Source organism: Bacillus rossius, chromosome 12 (genome assembly GCF_032445375.1).
Source record: "Bacillus rossius redtenbacheri isolate Brsri chromosome 12, Brsri_v3, whole genome shotgun sequence".
Lineage (NCBI taxonomy): Eukaryota > Metazoa > Arthropoda > Insecta > Phasmatodea > Bacillidae > Bacillus > Bacillus rossius.
In genome coordinates this window covers 18,366,372-18,381,109 of record NC_086339.1, presented here as the reverse complement: position 1 = coordinate 18,381,109, position 14,738 = coordinate 18,366,372, and the positions used below count along the sequence as shown (strand labels likewise).

The 14,738-nt window shown below is 40.3% G+C and overlaps 1 protein-coding gene across 1 annotated transcript in view; it reads right to left on the bottom strand.

The window, feature by feature from the left end:
- The window catches only part of LOC134537643 (tyrosine-protein kinase transmembrane receptor Ror-like), a 309,127-nt gene extending 304,729 nt beyond the window's left edge, over positions 1-4,398 (bottom strand). The window contains exon 1 of the mRNA XM_063378309.1: positions 4,060-4,398. Within this exon, the coding sequence (XP_063234379.1) occupies positions 4,060-4,165 (106 nt within the window). The 5' untranslated portion in view covers positions 4,166-4,398. The remainder of the gene's footprint in view (positions 1-4,059) is intronic.
- Between the last annotated feature and the right edge of the window lie 10,340 nt (positions 4,399-14,738).

The following is a 14,738-nucleotide window of genomic DNA, read 5'->3' as shown; positions in this document are numbered from 1 at the left end:
TCCCACCGAAACTTTTTCAATACGATGTTCCGTTTTCGTTTTATTGAATTTTTAAAGATTTTCCAGGACGAGTCACAAAAAAAACTATATACATATGTAAATATATATTTATATATATGAGCAGATTTTGTTGAAATGAAATTATATTTAATACAAAAAAGTCTTTAATTTTAGTCACGAATTTCTTTGACGTACGATACGTTTTCGTTTTGTCCTTTTTTTTTTCAGGAAATTTTCTGGAAAACCAAAAACCTATTTTGTGTTGATTTTTGTGAATTTGCAATATACTATGAAAATCGTTGTTTACTTTAACTTTGTCCTGAAACATGCTGTAAAATGCGCCATTTTCAATTTATTTCAATATTTTAGGTTTTTCCGTGACGAATTCCAGAAAACAAAACAGTAGTTATTAATGAATGTTTGTAAAATTTTGATATGTTATGGTAAATTTGGCTCTCTTTAATTTTAGTGTCTATACCTTTCTTCGTAGAACGCACCGTTTTACAGTTATTAATTTATTCCGCATTTTTCCGGGACAAATCCCGGGAAAAACGTTACCAAAATAAAGTGGATTTCGGTGGATTTTGGATATGTTATTCTACAAATTTGTCTGCAAATTTTGATATAGTAAAACCTTTTCTCGCAATTTGTCCATAAATCGACCCCTTTTTCTCATAAAATGCCTGGACTATGAATCCTTTAGAGAAATGGTGTTGCTGTGTAGCGGGAGGAGGAAGAAGGGAGGAGGAGGTTTATCACCGTTACAGATCAGCACTTCCCCTACCGCGGGCGACGTTGAGGCGTGTCAGTGTCATCCCCACCCTGCTCGTCTTCCCGGAGCTTGGCGTCAACTTTCCCGTCGAGCAGCACAAGGCAGACACTAAAAATGCCAAATTAGCCAGTTTTCCTAACCAAATACACAGATATTTAATGCTGTGACCTTATACTTTTAATATACCATTTTATTCAGAAAAATATAATCTTTTCCAATATAGATTCAAATTTTCATTTTTCTCATCGAATAACTAGAAATTCGTCAACGAATTTCTTGTTTTTACCATTTTTTTAAATATATTTTGCGTCACGATTTCCAAAATATAAAACTATATTGGAAAAACTGCATTACTTTTCTCGTCAGATTAATAATCTGAAAGCTGTAGCTATCATAATTCTCGAGAAAATAGGCTAGTAGTGGACGCATGTATAACTGGTTTTAAAAAGGGGTATATACCACTCTTTAACTGTGATGTATGTGGTTGAAGTCAAACACAGAACAGTAAAGCCACGTGAAAAAGATTCAAACTGTGTGAAAATCCAGCAAATTATTCATAACCATCATTTATAACAAAAGCCTTCATTTCAAGCTAAGTGTCAGAAAAGTACTGGTCCACCTACAAAGACTAAACTATTATTAAGTAACCTACAAACCGATATAATTTCAACCTATAATCTATAACAAAAGGATTTTGTCTTGGTATTCCCGTAAAAATAGCAGAGCGAAAAAAAATCATTTTAAAGCAATGTATACAAACTATTCGATGAACTTTAGAAGAGACATAAACATTTCTGGTAGACTGTTTAATGGCATACATCATTGTACACTGTATGTTATATATGAGCCAGACGATGAAAATAGCGTAAAAGAATAATTATCTACGCTCTAAAGACAACTTTTATCGTTCCTGCAGTATTTTATTCTTCAATTGTAACCACGTGCGACAGATCTTCTCTTGTTATTGAGGTATTTTAAAACGCAAATTATTATCTTTAACGTTACAATCATGCCCTCAATATATTTGGCATTAGATCACGCGTTTCTTGATTTAAAAATATCCACACAAACAACTAACTTGGTACTGTCGCCGATTCATTGTGAAGCTAACATCGTGCAACGTGTTCCTATTTGACCAAACTCGTGAGATTTTGCGTTTAAGCGTTTATTTCAAAGCTCGGCATTTATTTATTTGCTCATTCAATTCGTTGTCTTCGTATTGAAGAAATTTTGTATAACTAATAGCCTTGTCCTTTATTTTTGTGCAATCTTGTACGTATAAAATGATGCTGAGATGACAATAGAGCGACGCTAAAGATGCGCTGTAAAAGCAAACTATCGCGTTATGCGAAAATGCTGTTTTTCACCCGCACAACAAAGATGAACACTTGGGGAAAAAAAAATTTCGTTCCACTACGTACGTATCAAACATGCGACAGCCATCCATGCTTGCAGGTTTTTATTAATCCGACATGTTTGAAGAAAACATGCTAAGGCTCCCGCTTACATACAGTGCGTAAAACTTCAGGAAAAACATCGCGATTGGAAAACTACTCAACATATCCGAGTGAGGTCTGTTTATTTAAAAACAGTTAAGATTTCGCTTAATATTTCAAGTATTTTTGTTTCCGAATTAAGTTTTTTAATCTATATTTTTAGAAGAGTTAAAATGGCTAAAGACGCGTTTTCAGTGTTTTTTTTTTTTTATCCAAACGGTGCAGTTTCTTAGAGAAGTGCTTAAGGGACTTGCATTACACCTTTATCTTTAGTTCTCGGCCATATAATGTTACAGTCACCGCTCAAAATTTCTTAGTTGTCCTATGCACGACGTGAAGACTGCGCACCGGTTCAGGGTCTTGCCATTAGAGGCGATATGGCGCTAGAAACACCAGGTAGTGTCGCACTTATGAAATCGCCTCACTAACACAAATACACCCCTGATTAGGCGGGTCCCTTAAGTAGAAATGTAATATTCAGTTAGAAATATCACTGTGAGTTAAGAATATCAGAGCTTGCACAGATAAATTTAGTAAACATAACCTTGAAAATACACGAATAATAATTGTATCACCAATCCACCAGTCCAATCATCTTTTGAAAACAAAGTTCTGACCCTCTTAAAAGTCCATCGCGCTACTGTGATGCCACATTTGGGTGACGTATCAATAATCGTAGATGGGCCTTAACGTTTCGACATGAGTCAAAAGCAAGGCGCGTGGCAGAGACGGCCCTAGACTTTGCACTTTTACGGAAGCCCTGTCCTGGGAAAATTTTGTAAACTTAACTCCTCCAAAAAAAAAAAAAAAAATTTCAAGCCGACCAATTTCGACGTCAGTTTTGTAATTTACCTAAATAAATGTTGATATTATTTCCTAGTAAATTATCTTCGGGTCAGTTTTATAAACGCTTACAATGAAATTTTCCTGTGGAATCGCGTAATTATACGTGGCCATAAAATATTTGAAAGTTTTCCTGATCACGAAATCATGAACTGAAATTTGTATTCACCAACACTTTAAATTTGCAAGCTAACAGAAGTTTAATTTTCCTTTTTCCTTCATTGTATATCTTTTAAAACGCACAAAAGACGAACAAGTAAAAAAAAAAAAAAAAAGCACGTGTAAATCGGTACAGGTGTTAGAAGTGAAAGTTATTTCGCAATTCGAAAATCGACTATATACGTATCTCTTTGGCCAAGTACCAATTCTCTATCCTTTTCCCGTCAGAAAAGGTGTCACATTTTTCAGGGGCGGAGGAACCGGGGGGGACATGGGGGACGTGTCCCCCTGAACTTTTCGGGTGGAGGGGACTGTCCCCCCCCCCCCCAACTTTCTAGACCGTGATATTTTTATTTTATAATATTATTCTGCCCAACTTTATTTGCAATTTCTTCACTCATCAAATTTTATCTTAAAGGAAACAATAATAATTTTAACATCGATGTATCCAACGGTTAGATACAAAAACTGCTTAAAAAGCGCAATTTTTGCACTTTTAAAATCAAACATTTTTCCGGTGGAGGACCCCCGGACCCCCCCCCCCCCCCCCCGTCTTAGTAAGAGGGGAAAAGGGTTTACATGACATCAAAATCATTATTTGTCCCCCCCCCCCCCCAACTTTATGAACACAGCTACGCCAATGATTTTTTTTCTCACGGAAAACATTGCATTGGATTTTCCGACCATGAAATTTGTACTCTGATCGCGTTCCAAAGAAGGTTCGCTTCGATGAAACACGAAACACGTGTGCGCGAGGCCGTGGGAGATTGTCCGGCCTGACCCACTCACCGTGCTCGTCGATGATGGGGACTCCGCCGAACACCTGCGGGCTCGATCCCCGGATGCAGCACGCGGCCAGCAGGAGACACCACGCCGGCGACAGCGCCGTGTCCATCTTCCCACTCCCCCCTCTTTGGGAATCAAGTCAACGGACGCGGAGAATCTGCTGCTGTTGCTGTCGCCGGACCATCGCCGCAGTCACGGAAAAGCCCTTCCTATCCCCCGTCACAAATTCACCGCCATTCGACCCACACAACCTGTCCGCCTCTTCAAGCGCACGCAGTCGCGCCAACAACGAACAGAGCCGCGCGCGTCGCCGACACTCCGCACCGCATTCCAAGCGCGACTGACCCGCTCGCCCGTCGCGTAGGGACGACAATAACCGAAGCCGCGGTGGAGAGGGAGAAGCCGAAGATGGCCGACAACCACCGAGCGCGCGCTCGGCTACCAGCGGGAGGGCGTGGAGGGGGGAAGCAGGCGCGGCAGTACGCGCGCGCGGAAGATCTCAGGAAAGCAAACAACGCAACTGCGCGACCGCTCAGACTCTCGGACAGCGCACGTAGAAATAAAAGCGTCGCGAAGCGGAGGAGGAAGGGGAGAGTAAAAAAAAAAAACGGAGAGGTTGCGTGCGAAGCGATAGGCAAACGAGCATCTAACTGTCAGTCCAAATATTTGCCCACAACTCTTGCACGCGCGGGGGTTTGGGAAAATTGAATTAAAATGTAATATCTGCGGGGGCCGCTTCGGCGAACAGACAGAGAGAGAAAGAGAGAGTGTGTGTGTATTTGTGTGTGAGAGAGAGAGAGAAAGAGAGAGGTGTGCGAGTGTCAACAGATGATTCAACCGGCCGCCCGAGTATCCTCAACACTCAAAACAGAAGGCCGTATGCCCACTTTCAACCACCTTCCCCCACTTTCCCCACTCACCAGAGGTCCCCCCCCTTGCCCCCTGTTAGTAATGTTGGACGCGGGAACGGCGGCGACAAATAATCCCGCGATGCGCTACGATATTACTGTTCGAGTGGTTCGTGAAAAAGAGGGGGGAGGGGTGGTGAAATGGGGCGCACCATCAAAACAGGCTCGAGCACGTCTCGCCGGATTGTAAGATTTAAGAACACATCCTCTCCCCCCCCCCCCCAACTCACCCACCAAACCAAACTACACTCGTCCCCCCCCCCCCCCCTCAACAAGCTTCCTACCTCACCTACCAGTGTCTCCTCTGTGCAAATGGTGCAACTGAACGGACGCCTCGTATAACACACGACAGAATTTTCTAGGTTATGTATGTTTAATCCTTCCAGCATACTCGTCAGCTGAAGTTGACAATTTATACCTTAATGATACATGGGTCATGGTGTAGCATACATTCTAGTCGATATCATGCTTTAGAGCTGTGAAAAAAAAATTATATTAAGTTATATGTCATACTATAAAACTTACTGATGTGTGTATAATAATTATAGCTATTAGACTATTACTACATATATAAAAAGTAGTTTAGTAAAAATACAATCATATCTTAGGAAATGACAAAGTGTGAATGAAAGGGTTAAAGTTATGCAGTTCTAACTCGTGATAGTTCTAAGTTATGTTTTTCTAATTTTTTATAGCTCTTTGTTGTGGTTGTGGGTTATAAGCTATGGCAGCTCTAAGTTATGATTTTATGAGTTTTTTTTTTCTAAGTTGTGTCGTTCGGCATTGTGTGTGTCTAGAGATCCGTAAATTTTTCGTATTCGAGTTGTGTCAGAATAGAATTCTAAGCCTAGATGTACTCAACCAATGTTTTCTTTTCAATTGGTTGATTACCTAATGAGAATATTTTTGTTCTTGTTAATCGACAATACCTGATTCGCTTATTAGCTTCTAGCTAGACATCGTTGGCTCACGGTCGTAGCGCGAAATTTCCGTATCTCTGTGTGTGTCTAAGTTACGGGTTTTACGTTATAACTAGAGACCGGAAAAATTGGCGGGTTCAATGACCTCCAGGATAGACTCCGATATCCGCTACACACTCGGGAAAATGCCAACTGTTCATTGGCTGTTGACTTGTGAGTCGTCTCGACTGGGTGGCCTGTGATTCGACACTTCTTTGAGTGAGGGTCTCTAATTGGCCCTCAGTCCTCCAGATTAACAGTGAACCAATGACAGAAGCAGCACTAAGGTATAATTATTTGAATTTTAGCATAACACGAAATGAACCCGCGAATTTTTCAGGTCTCTAGTTATAACAGTTCTAAGTCAATAAACCTTGTCTGGCTTGCTAAAGACAACGGCAAAACCAAACGGTTGAAAGTTTATCACGAGGGTCGAAGACACGAAAAAATTTACTTCGAGAAAAAATATGTTAGTTTGTTGTACGCATTTCAGTCACTGGCATATGTAATTTACTTGTTGGAATTGGAAGATTAGGGAGCGGTTGCAAGGGACTTTGAACTACTATAGGTAAACATGTTTAACTTCTGCGTGCGGTTACACACTGTCTGAACATGTCTCGTTCGAGGCCAATTCTCATTCAACCTAAACCGGTTGGCTAAGTAGTTCAGAACATATCTTCTGCATAAGCCTCAGCTTGGCCGTCGATTGTTGAGAGTATAAACAGTCCTTTGCGAAAAACGCATGATTGAGAATGTGCCTGGCACGTGTTCGTGTAGTATTTTACCGATTGCAGCAAAAAGGTTTAACAGGTAAATATTGATGCTGACGGTAATTTTCTAACAGAGGTACACTTGCTCATATAAATAGGAACAACAACACATTCATTCGATGACATTAGACAAATTTGTTTTTGGAGTTGAATACATTTTATACCAACTGCTGTGTAACCGTAATCTTTCTCGTCTGTAAGCACGTTTACTTAAAACCTGTTCACCTGAAGTCTTTTGGCGTTCCGTATAACCGCGCTCCTAGGCCAGGTTTATATCTACGCAATGGACGCAACTACGCGACGACGCAATAAGCAAAAACGCAAGAAAATCAGGGTGTTTTATAAAGCATGTAAGTCGAAAGACGTCACCAAACCTACAAGTTAAAATTGTAAATTAGTAAAAAATGGAATTTATGTCCTGGGCTTCTTTTGTTTATTCAGGTTTATCATGAAAAAAAAATTACAAACAAATTTATATTAAAAAGTTATTTTTAGTTTGATAAGTAAAGAAAATAATTTAAAAAAAATTATGGGATTCCATTTACATAATTTCTGTATCTTTAAAAGTTTTCGGAACACTCCACTTCAAATATGGAAGGCGGTAAAACGCAAGGTAAAACGCAAGAATTTGAAAGTTGAGCGGATCTTGCATTGCGTTTTTTTTTTTTTGCGTGTGGCGTAGTTTATAAAAGAATATTCGGAATCATTATTGTTGAACTTTTTGTGCCTTGTGTTTCTTGCATAGTTTATAAACCCGGCATTTACATGTAAATGTTTTTTTTTAATTTTATTTTTAACTGAAACAGAAAATTCATGTAAAATTACAGATATTTTGTAAATGTGTAAATGAAAACAACTGTATAACTACAAAATAGTGTTAGCAGCAATACCTTGTTCTGATTCTTATCCAGGCATTTATGCTTTGTGTTGTCCCGGTACCACCAATAGTTAAAATTATTTGTAAACCCTTCCCTGAATAGCTTTCCGGTATTAACTGCGCACATAATAAGCACGAAACAACAAAATAAACTCAAATGGTTGAATATTCTATTATCTTTAACATGGTTCAAAAACATTATGATTGAATGAAATAACAATAAAACTGTATCTGCCTGTTTGTCCGTTTGTTTGTTCGAGAGTCACAGAAAAACTACTGTACAGATTTTGATGAAAATTGTTGTGTTTAAAAGCTTATTTTTTAAATTTAAAAGCTGGTTTATATTTTATCTCACTACAATGACGTGAGTTGGAGACAATACATAAAAACCACATGTTTGCATAGATAATTCCTATCCTTCTCCTTGGCGAGACCCGTCCGCTTAGTGAAGCTCGCGGCGGCTAGCGAACTAACGGCGCTAATGCCTAACAGTTTAGTTTTGAATCTCCTCAATAGATGGCTTTGCCTGAAATTTGAAACGCGTTATTGCTTCGTCCGTCCGTCTCGTCTTTGTTTGATCTAACATCACGCAAAAACTACTGGACCGATTTGTATGAAACATGTTGTGTTTAAAAGCATATGATTAGACTTAAAAAGTTGAATATATTTTAGCTCTTCGGAACACGAATTCACCTTTTTAGTTAAAAGTTTATTTATTTAAAAGTAAAAAAAATAGTTTTTTTACAAATTCAGAATAGTGTTTTTAATAATTTTATGTGCAAAAGCACAATTTAAAAGTATTTTTAACATGGTAAAGTAATTTTAACATGTTGAGATGACAACTAACAATTTTTTTTGCAAAACATCTCGACCCCGGAGAAACCCCCGGATGGCATCCGCATGGAAGTCACCCTAGAAGGTTTTTTTTTTTGTTTCCACCCACCGTCTCTTTGGTATCCTGGCCTGTTCCAAGGGATTGCGTTCCTAGCAGAAAAAGTGCCGCCATCTGAGACGATCCGCCTTGGTGGAGCCGGGGCGCGAACCCGGGTCCTACAAGTCACAAGGCAGGCGCTCTACCCCAGAGCCAGAGTGGTAGAGCGACGCAGTGTTGCAGCATCACCAGCAGTATCCTGATGTTACCAACGAGCGAAGCAGCGGGTTATGAGCTAGTTTAAAATATAAAATTAAGCGTTAAATTTTTTTGTTAAGAAATACTCAGTGTGCGAAAATAACCATGCCGTGTGTTATACAAAGTTACAACATATTTCTTGTAGCATTACAACTGGTTTTCAAAGGAATCTTTCGTGAAAATAACATTTTTTTTTTGTGTGTAGGTTTCTCCTGGGTGCAGTCCGTGATACCCGAAGGGAACACTTGACTGCGTGCGACCCGCGCCTCTTAATTAATTACTCTCGGCCCGGTCGTCGCCGCGACAGTGTTATCTGCGCCGGCTCCACCTGTCCGCGCGCCAGCTTGAGGAATCACGCGTGACGAGCGGGAAGACGTTGATGGACGGCATCGATCCGCGCTGCCCATTAGCTCCCACTCGAACACCATCGATAAAAGCGCCAGGTGAGTGGCTTGTCGTCCGAGAATTTGAAAAAGGGAGAGAGACAGACACGCCCACGATGTGATCAGCTAAAGATTGTTTACAACAGGCCGACACTTTGGTTAGAAAGTTATCCCTTCCCCCTTCTCACCCCCTTCCCACACACAGCTAATTTATGAAATATTTAAAAAAAATTCTTGAGGCTATAATCTCTTAGTACGACACAATAGACGAACCAGCGTAGCACTTATCATCCCACTTCACTCACACAAATAACCTTTCGACCAACCACGCTAGCTTTATATTTGTTTGCAAACCTGTCGCATTAAAACATCTTTATTTTTTGACTCAATTAATTCAAACGTTTAAAAAAAATTTTTTACAATCATACAAGGCATTTAATTTAATATTTTAACATATCTACATATATTAATTAGCATAAAACAATAAATGTAACTTGAAAAGACACGAATACACTTTTCATGACACTTCAAAGGTTTTGTAATATTCACGTTTGACAGCAAAACCTTTACCCAAGCATGTTTGTCATTCATAAAAAGTTGTATCTCCCATGTGCATTACGCCATTTTAAAGATTCGTTTCGTCGGAAATGTTTGCAATTTCAGATTTTGTTGGGCACAAGTATGTTTATCTGATTCTGCCAAAGAGCCAAAAAAGTTTAGAACTAATTTTTTTACAAAGTTTTACACTAAATGTTTGACGGAAACAAAAACCGCCAAAATTTTGAAACAAACATGGCAGCACTAGTGACATCAGTGCCGACATAACCCGCCCACTTTATTTGAACAACTTTATTGTAAGAAATTGGAAGCGAGAGTTAAACAGTGTGACCGGCCTTTATAGAAAATATACAATACCACTTTCCCAAAAATACACGAGAATAGGCTATGTGGAATGTTTATTGTTTGAAGCTCGTTATAGGCGCCATATTCATACTTGATTCGAACCACACAGAAATATACGTTTACTATTGGTTAGAGGACTTTCTGGTGTGTATCGAATAAACAATTGACCAATCACTCAAGGAAAATAAACATTTTCATATTCGAAGAGCAACCTGGATGGAACTTCTATCACCCAGTCAATTATAATTCTGATATTAAATAGTTTATCGTACCTAAGTAGTAGTGACTATGAACAGAGGAAAGCTTTCGTAACTAATTTCTGTGGCTCTCGTGTGCAATATGTTAAAAATCATCACAGAAAATAAAGGCACGATACTAATTCCTACAGTCTATTCTATGCAATCCATATAATTTCGTAAATTTTAACAGGAATACAAAAACTAAATTACAAAAGACCAGGGACTGAAAAAAAATCGCGGTGTTAGTGACCTCTATGATAAACTCCACAGCCATCTACATACTCCGGCAAATGTTTCTTGTTCATCCGCGCCGTGTTGAATACGTATTTTTCTCGTCATTCCTTTCATTTAAGGGCTAAAATTACAATTTTAAAACACTTCCCTTACATTTGTGGTTCTGTAAAAAGTATTTTCAACATAAACCAAATTCAATATAGGCTAACAAGTGAACAAATTCGTGCAAGTGATAATAATTAGTAATTGCGAAACATTTCACGACTTTTTACACACATTATATATATTTATACTTAGTAATATCTTTTGAAAACATTTGTTACAGAACCCCAAGCATCGTGTTGAAATTTGAGATGTAACTTATAAATTATAGAAATGACGAAAGAAAGAAAATCAACATGGCCTCTCAGACCGAGTAGCAGGTGATTCGACACTAACTTCATTGAAATTATTTCATTGGCCCAGAGTTCTCCAAGTAAATCAAGAGCCAATCCCAGAAGCAAAAATTTTAAGCTGTCACGAATTGAATCCTTGAATTATTCCATTTCTCTACAGGTGACGCGAGCTATAGTCCAAAAATTTTTTCCAGCCGAAGACAGTCTGACGTTACGTTAGTGCAACTCTGTAAAGAATAGTCAAATGCCCGCCCCTTTTTTCCAAATCCTGTAATATTCCCTCTTCTTTTTTTCACCATTTTTCCCCTTACACTTTTTTTTTTTTTTTAATTCCGCTTTGTGTTTTCACTCCTCGCTGGCCCAGAACTGCGGGGTTGAATCGCGATCGATGCGGGGAGGCCGAGAGCTGCGGGTGTCGCGACACGGTGTCATCACGCGTGTATAACACGGCACGCACTTGCGCGCCCGCCAACTGCCGCCTCTCCGACAAGCCCCTCGTGTGGCGGAAGTAATGCGTGCGGGCGCCACACACAAACGTGCTCCACCGACCAGCGCGACGCCCTGCACAAACGTGCTGCACCGGCCGGCACTGGCACCACACACAAACGTGCTCCACCGACCAGCGTGACGCCCTGAACAAATGTGTTGCACCGGCCAACACTGGCACCACACACAAACGTGCTCCACCGACCAGCGCGACGCCCTGAACAAACGTGCTTGCACCGGCCGCCACTGGCACCACACACAAACGTGCTCCACCGACCAGCGCGGCGCCTTGCACAAACTTGCTGCACCGTCCGGCACTGGCACCACACACATACGTGCTCCACCGACCAGCGCGACCCCCTGAACAAACGTGCTTGCACCGGCCGCCACTGTCACCACACACAAACGTGCTCCACCGACCAGCGCGGCGCCTTGCACAAACTTGCTGCACCGTCCGGCACTGGCACCACACACAAACGTGCTCCACCGACCAGCGCGACGCCCTGCACAAACGTGCTTGCACCGGCCGCCACTGACACCACACACAAACGTGCTCCACCGACCAGCGCGGCGCCCTGCACAAATGTGCTGCACCGGCCGGCACTGGCACCACACACAAACGTGCTCCACCGACCAGCGCGGCGCCCTGCACAAACGTGCTGCACCGGCCGGCACTGGCACCACACACAAACGTGCTCCACCGACCAGCGCGACTCCCTGCACAAACGTGCTGCACCGGCCGGCACTGGCACCACACACAAACGTGCCCCACCGACCAGCGCGACGCCCTGAACATATGTGCTGCAACGGATGACACTGGCACCACACACAAACGTTTTCCGCCGGCCAGTGCGACGCCACACACAAACGTGCTCCACCAGCCAGTTCGGCGAGACATGATGGACGGCGTTCAATGGAATTGACTGAAAGTTAAAAGAGTCCCAGTCATTTCGTATTTTTTTTTTAACTAGTAGGCTGGACTCAAAAGTTTTGCTACAAGCAGTTCGGAAATGGTAAACTACTCAATGACTATTACCATTGACTACGCCGCCATACTATTCGACTTGAACCAAACTGAATTCACAAATATGTTGTAAAGATACTTAAATTTTTACCATTAGCTTGATGCTTTTCAGGACTTTTTTTTTGTTATGTGACACACAATTTTCTCAGTAAAATGATCTACCTACCCTAAAATATGAGTGTTTAAAAAAAATAGTATTCATTACAATAGTTATAATTATAGATAAGGAAATTTTGCTTATTAATTTAGTTGCAAGTTAGAATTTTAAACATTCACATTCTCGCACTGTATTCATGATTGGACCTCGGTTATTTGGACACGCCCCTCTTCAACCCTGAGCCAACGATACCCTGAGAATCAGGTAGTGCCAATTAACATGGATAAAAATGGGCACGCAAACATAGGTTAAGCCCATCTACGACTTTGACTATGAGATGACAAAGTTGTGTCTTAATATTGGACAGTGAACAAGTTTTTTATTCTTGTAAGTATTTACACTTATTAATATTCACGTCAGAATTGAATCGGTCGAATTCAGACTCACCCTGTGAAATTTATTGGTGTCCATTGAATCCTCTTTCGTGTAGGTCTATACTTATACGTAAAGGATGAATCGTCACGTGTTGCAGACGCGTTGGCGACCACGCCCACCAACCAAAACAAGTCACCCATGAGAAGATACCACGCGTGGAGGAAAATTGTAGGAAATGAAGACTGGCCTGCTTTCAGCCGAGGGAAAAAAAACGTGACGAATACAACACACAGAACGTAACAATGTTCTGTGACCAATTCCCATTGTGACAGTCATTAGCGAAGTAATTATATGTAACAACAGCTCTGTCTGTAGCAGTAATACATTTCGCGCGGATAAATTAGTTGGCTGACGAAGTAACTGCGTAAATTCAATGATTGGACGCGCTTTCAAAGACTTCAATACTAAAAATAAAAAAAATTAAAAAAAAAGTGTCCGCCCAAATACGTGTTCGATACCAATGGATGAGGTTTTGGTATCAGCCAATGGCCACTCGAAAAAGGCTTGATTATGAATAGAACAGTATGGCGGATTAATACATCATTTCTTCGTCTTATTAAATGTTTTTTTTTTGGTGTGTCTAGTGTAATTTTGGCTGTGTTGGTATCATTGGTGTAGTATGTTTGTTTTTTACGTAATTTGAATTATTTAAAATCTAAGTGTTGATGTGAGCTGGTATTAATAACAATTATAAATGGATGTTATGTTTATGTTTAAAGGTAGAATTTTTTATAATTACACTGTACATATTTTTTGTACTTCTTACAAGGATGGTCCTTGGAAACTCAGTTGCCGACGATATCGCCTTTGTATAATTGTCAATGGTACAAAGCTCTGAACCTGATTTTTGACACGGAATTTTATTAAATTACTGCCCGTATTGTTAAAATACACTAAACAATTAATACTCTAAAGTTTCCTTTTGGCTTTGTGAACTTTGGTCCGCGCCATCCGCTACAGATGGCAGCACCGTGGTTGCACACTTCCGTTCCATGTGACTTCCGTTCCATTCACGATAATTATTATCCTGAAAAATGGCATATGCCGAGAGATAAGATGTTACTCATCACATGTTCAGAGAACATACATAAAATATATTGGTAATCGAAGTGTGACGAGTTTGAGATGTTAACGTAGTCGCATGTAGGTGTGCTGTAAGGTACCGTGTTGCTGTTTACTAATAGTATCTACATTCCGGTAGCAGCAAACAACTTTCACAGCGACAAATTAGTCCAATTATTTAACAGCCGAGCCGGGCTCGAAAATGCTTAATCCCACGCGACGTTGATGAATGTGTTTGCCAAATGGCGCAAGATCCGTCTGAAGGCAATATTTAACGGAGGCAATAAATCGCAACACTGTAACGTGCGAGAGCTAATAAGTACGGGAATTACAACAAATATCAGTTATGAATGTATGCTTCGTAACCAAACATTGTAAGTATCTTTCCCGTGCGAACATATGCCTGCAAGTCCTCAATTACGTTTAAATTAATGAAATTTTCGGGCGTTTCGGTATTTCGTAATAAAATTATTCGCGGTATTTTTCGATCACACGTCGTATGCAGTGTTACTTACCCGTGCCGCATCATCGTACCCGCGGGGAAAAAAATTCTAATTGCCGAGACTAAGTCCTACTTTTTTGAAGTAGTTTTGGACCCACCTGCTAGGCATATATTGCAAACATAGCTACATTGATTGTGAGAAGTAATGCATCAGCTATAATCATTCAAAAAAACCAGGAAAAATTATTTCACTTTTTTTTGTAGTCACATATTTTGTGGTGTCGCATTCCAGAAATTTTTGCAACTCCTATTCATTTATATAGAACAAGACTGACTTTT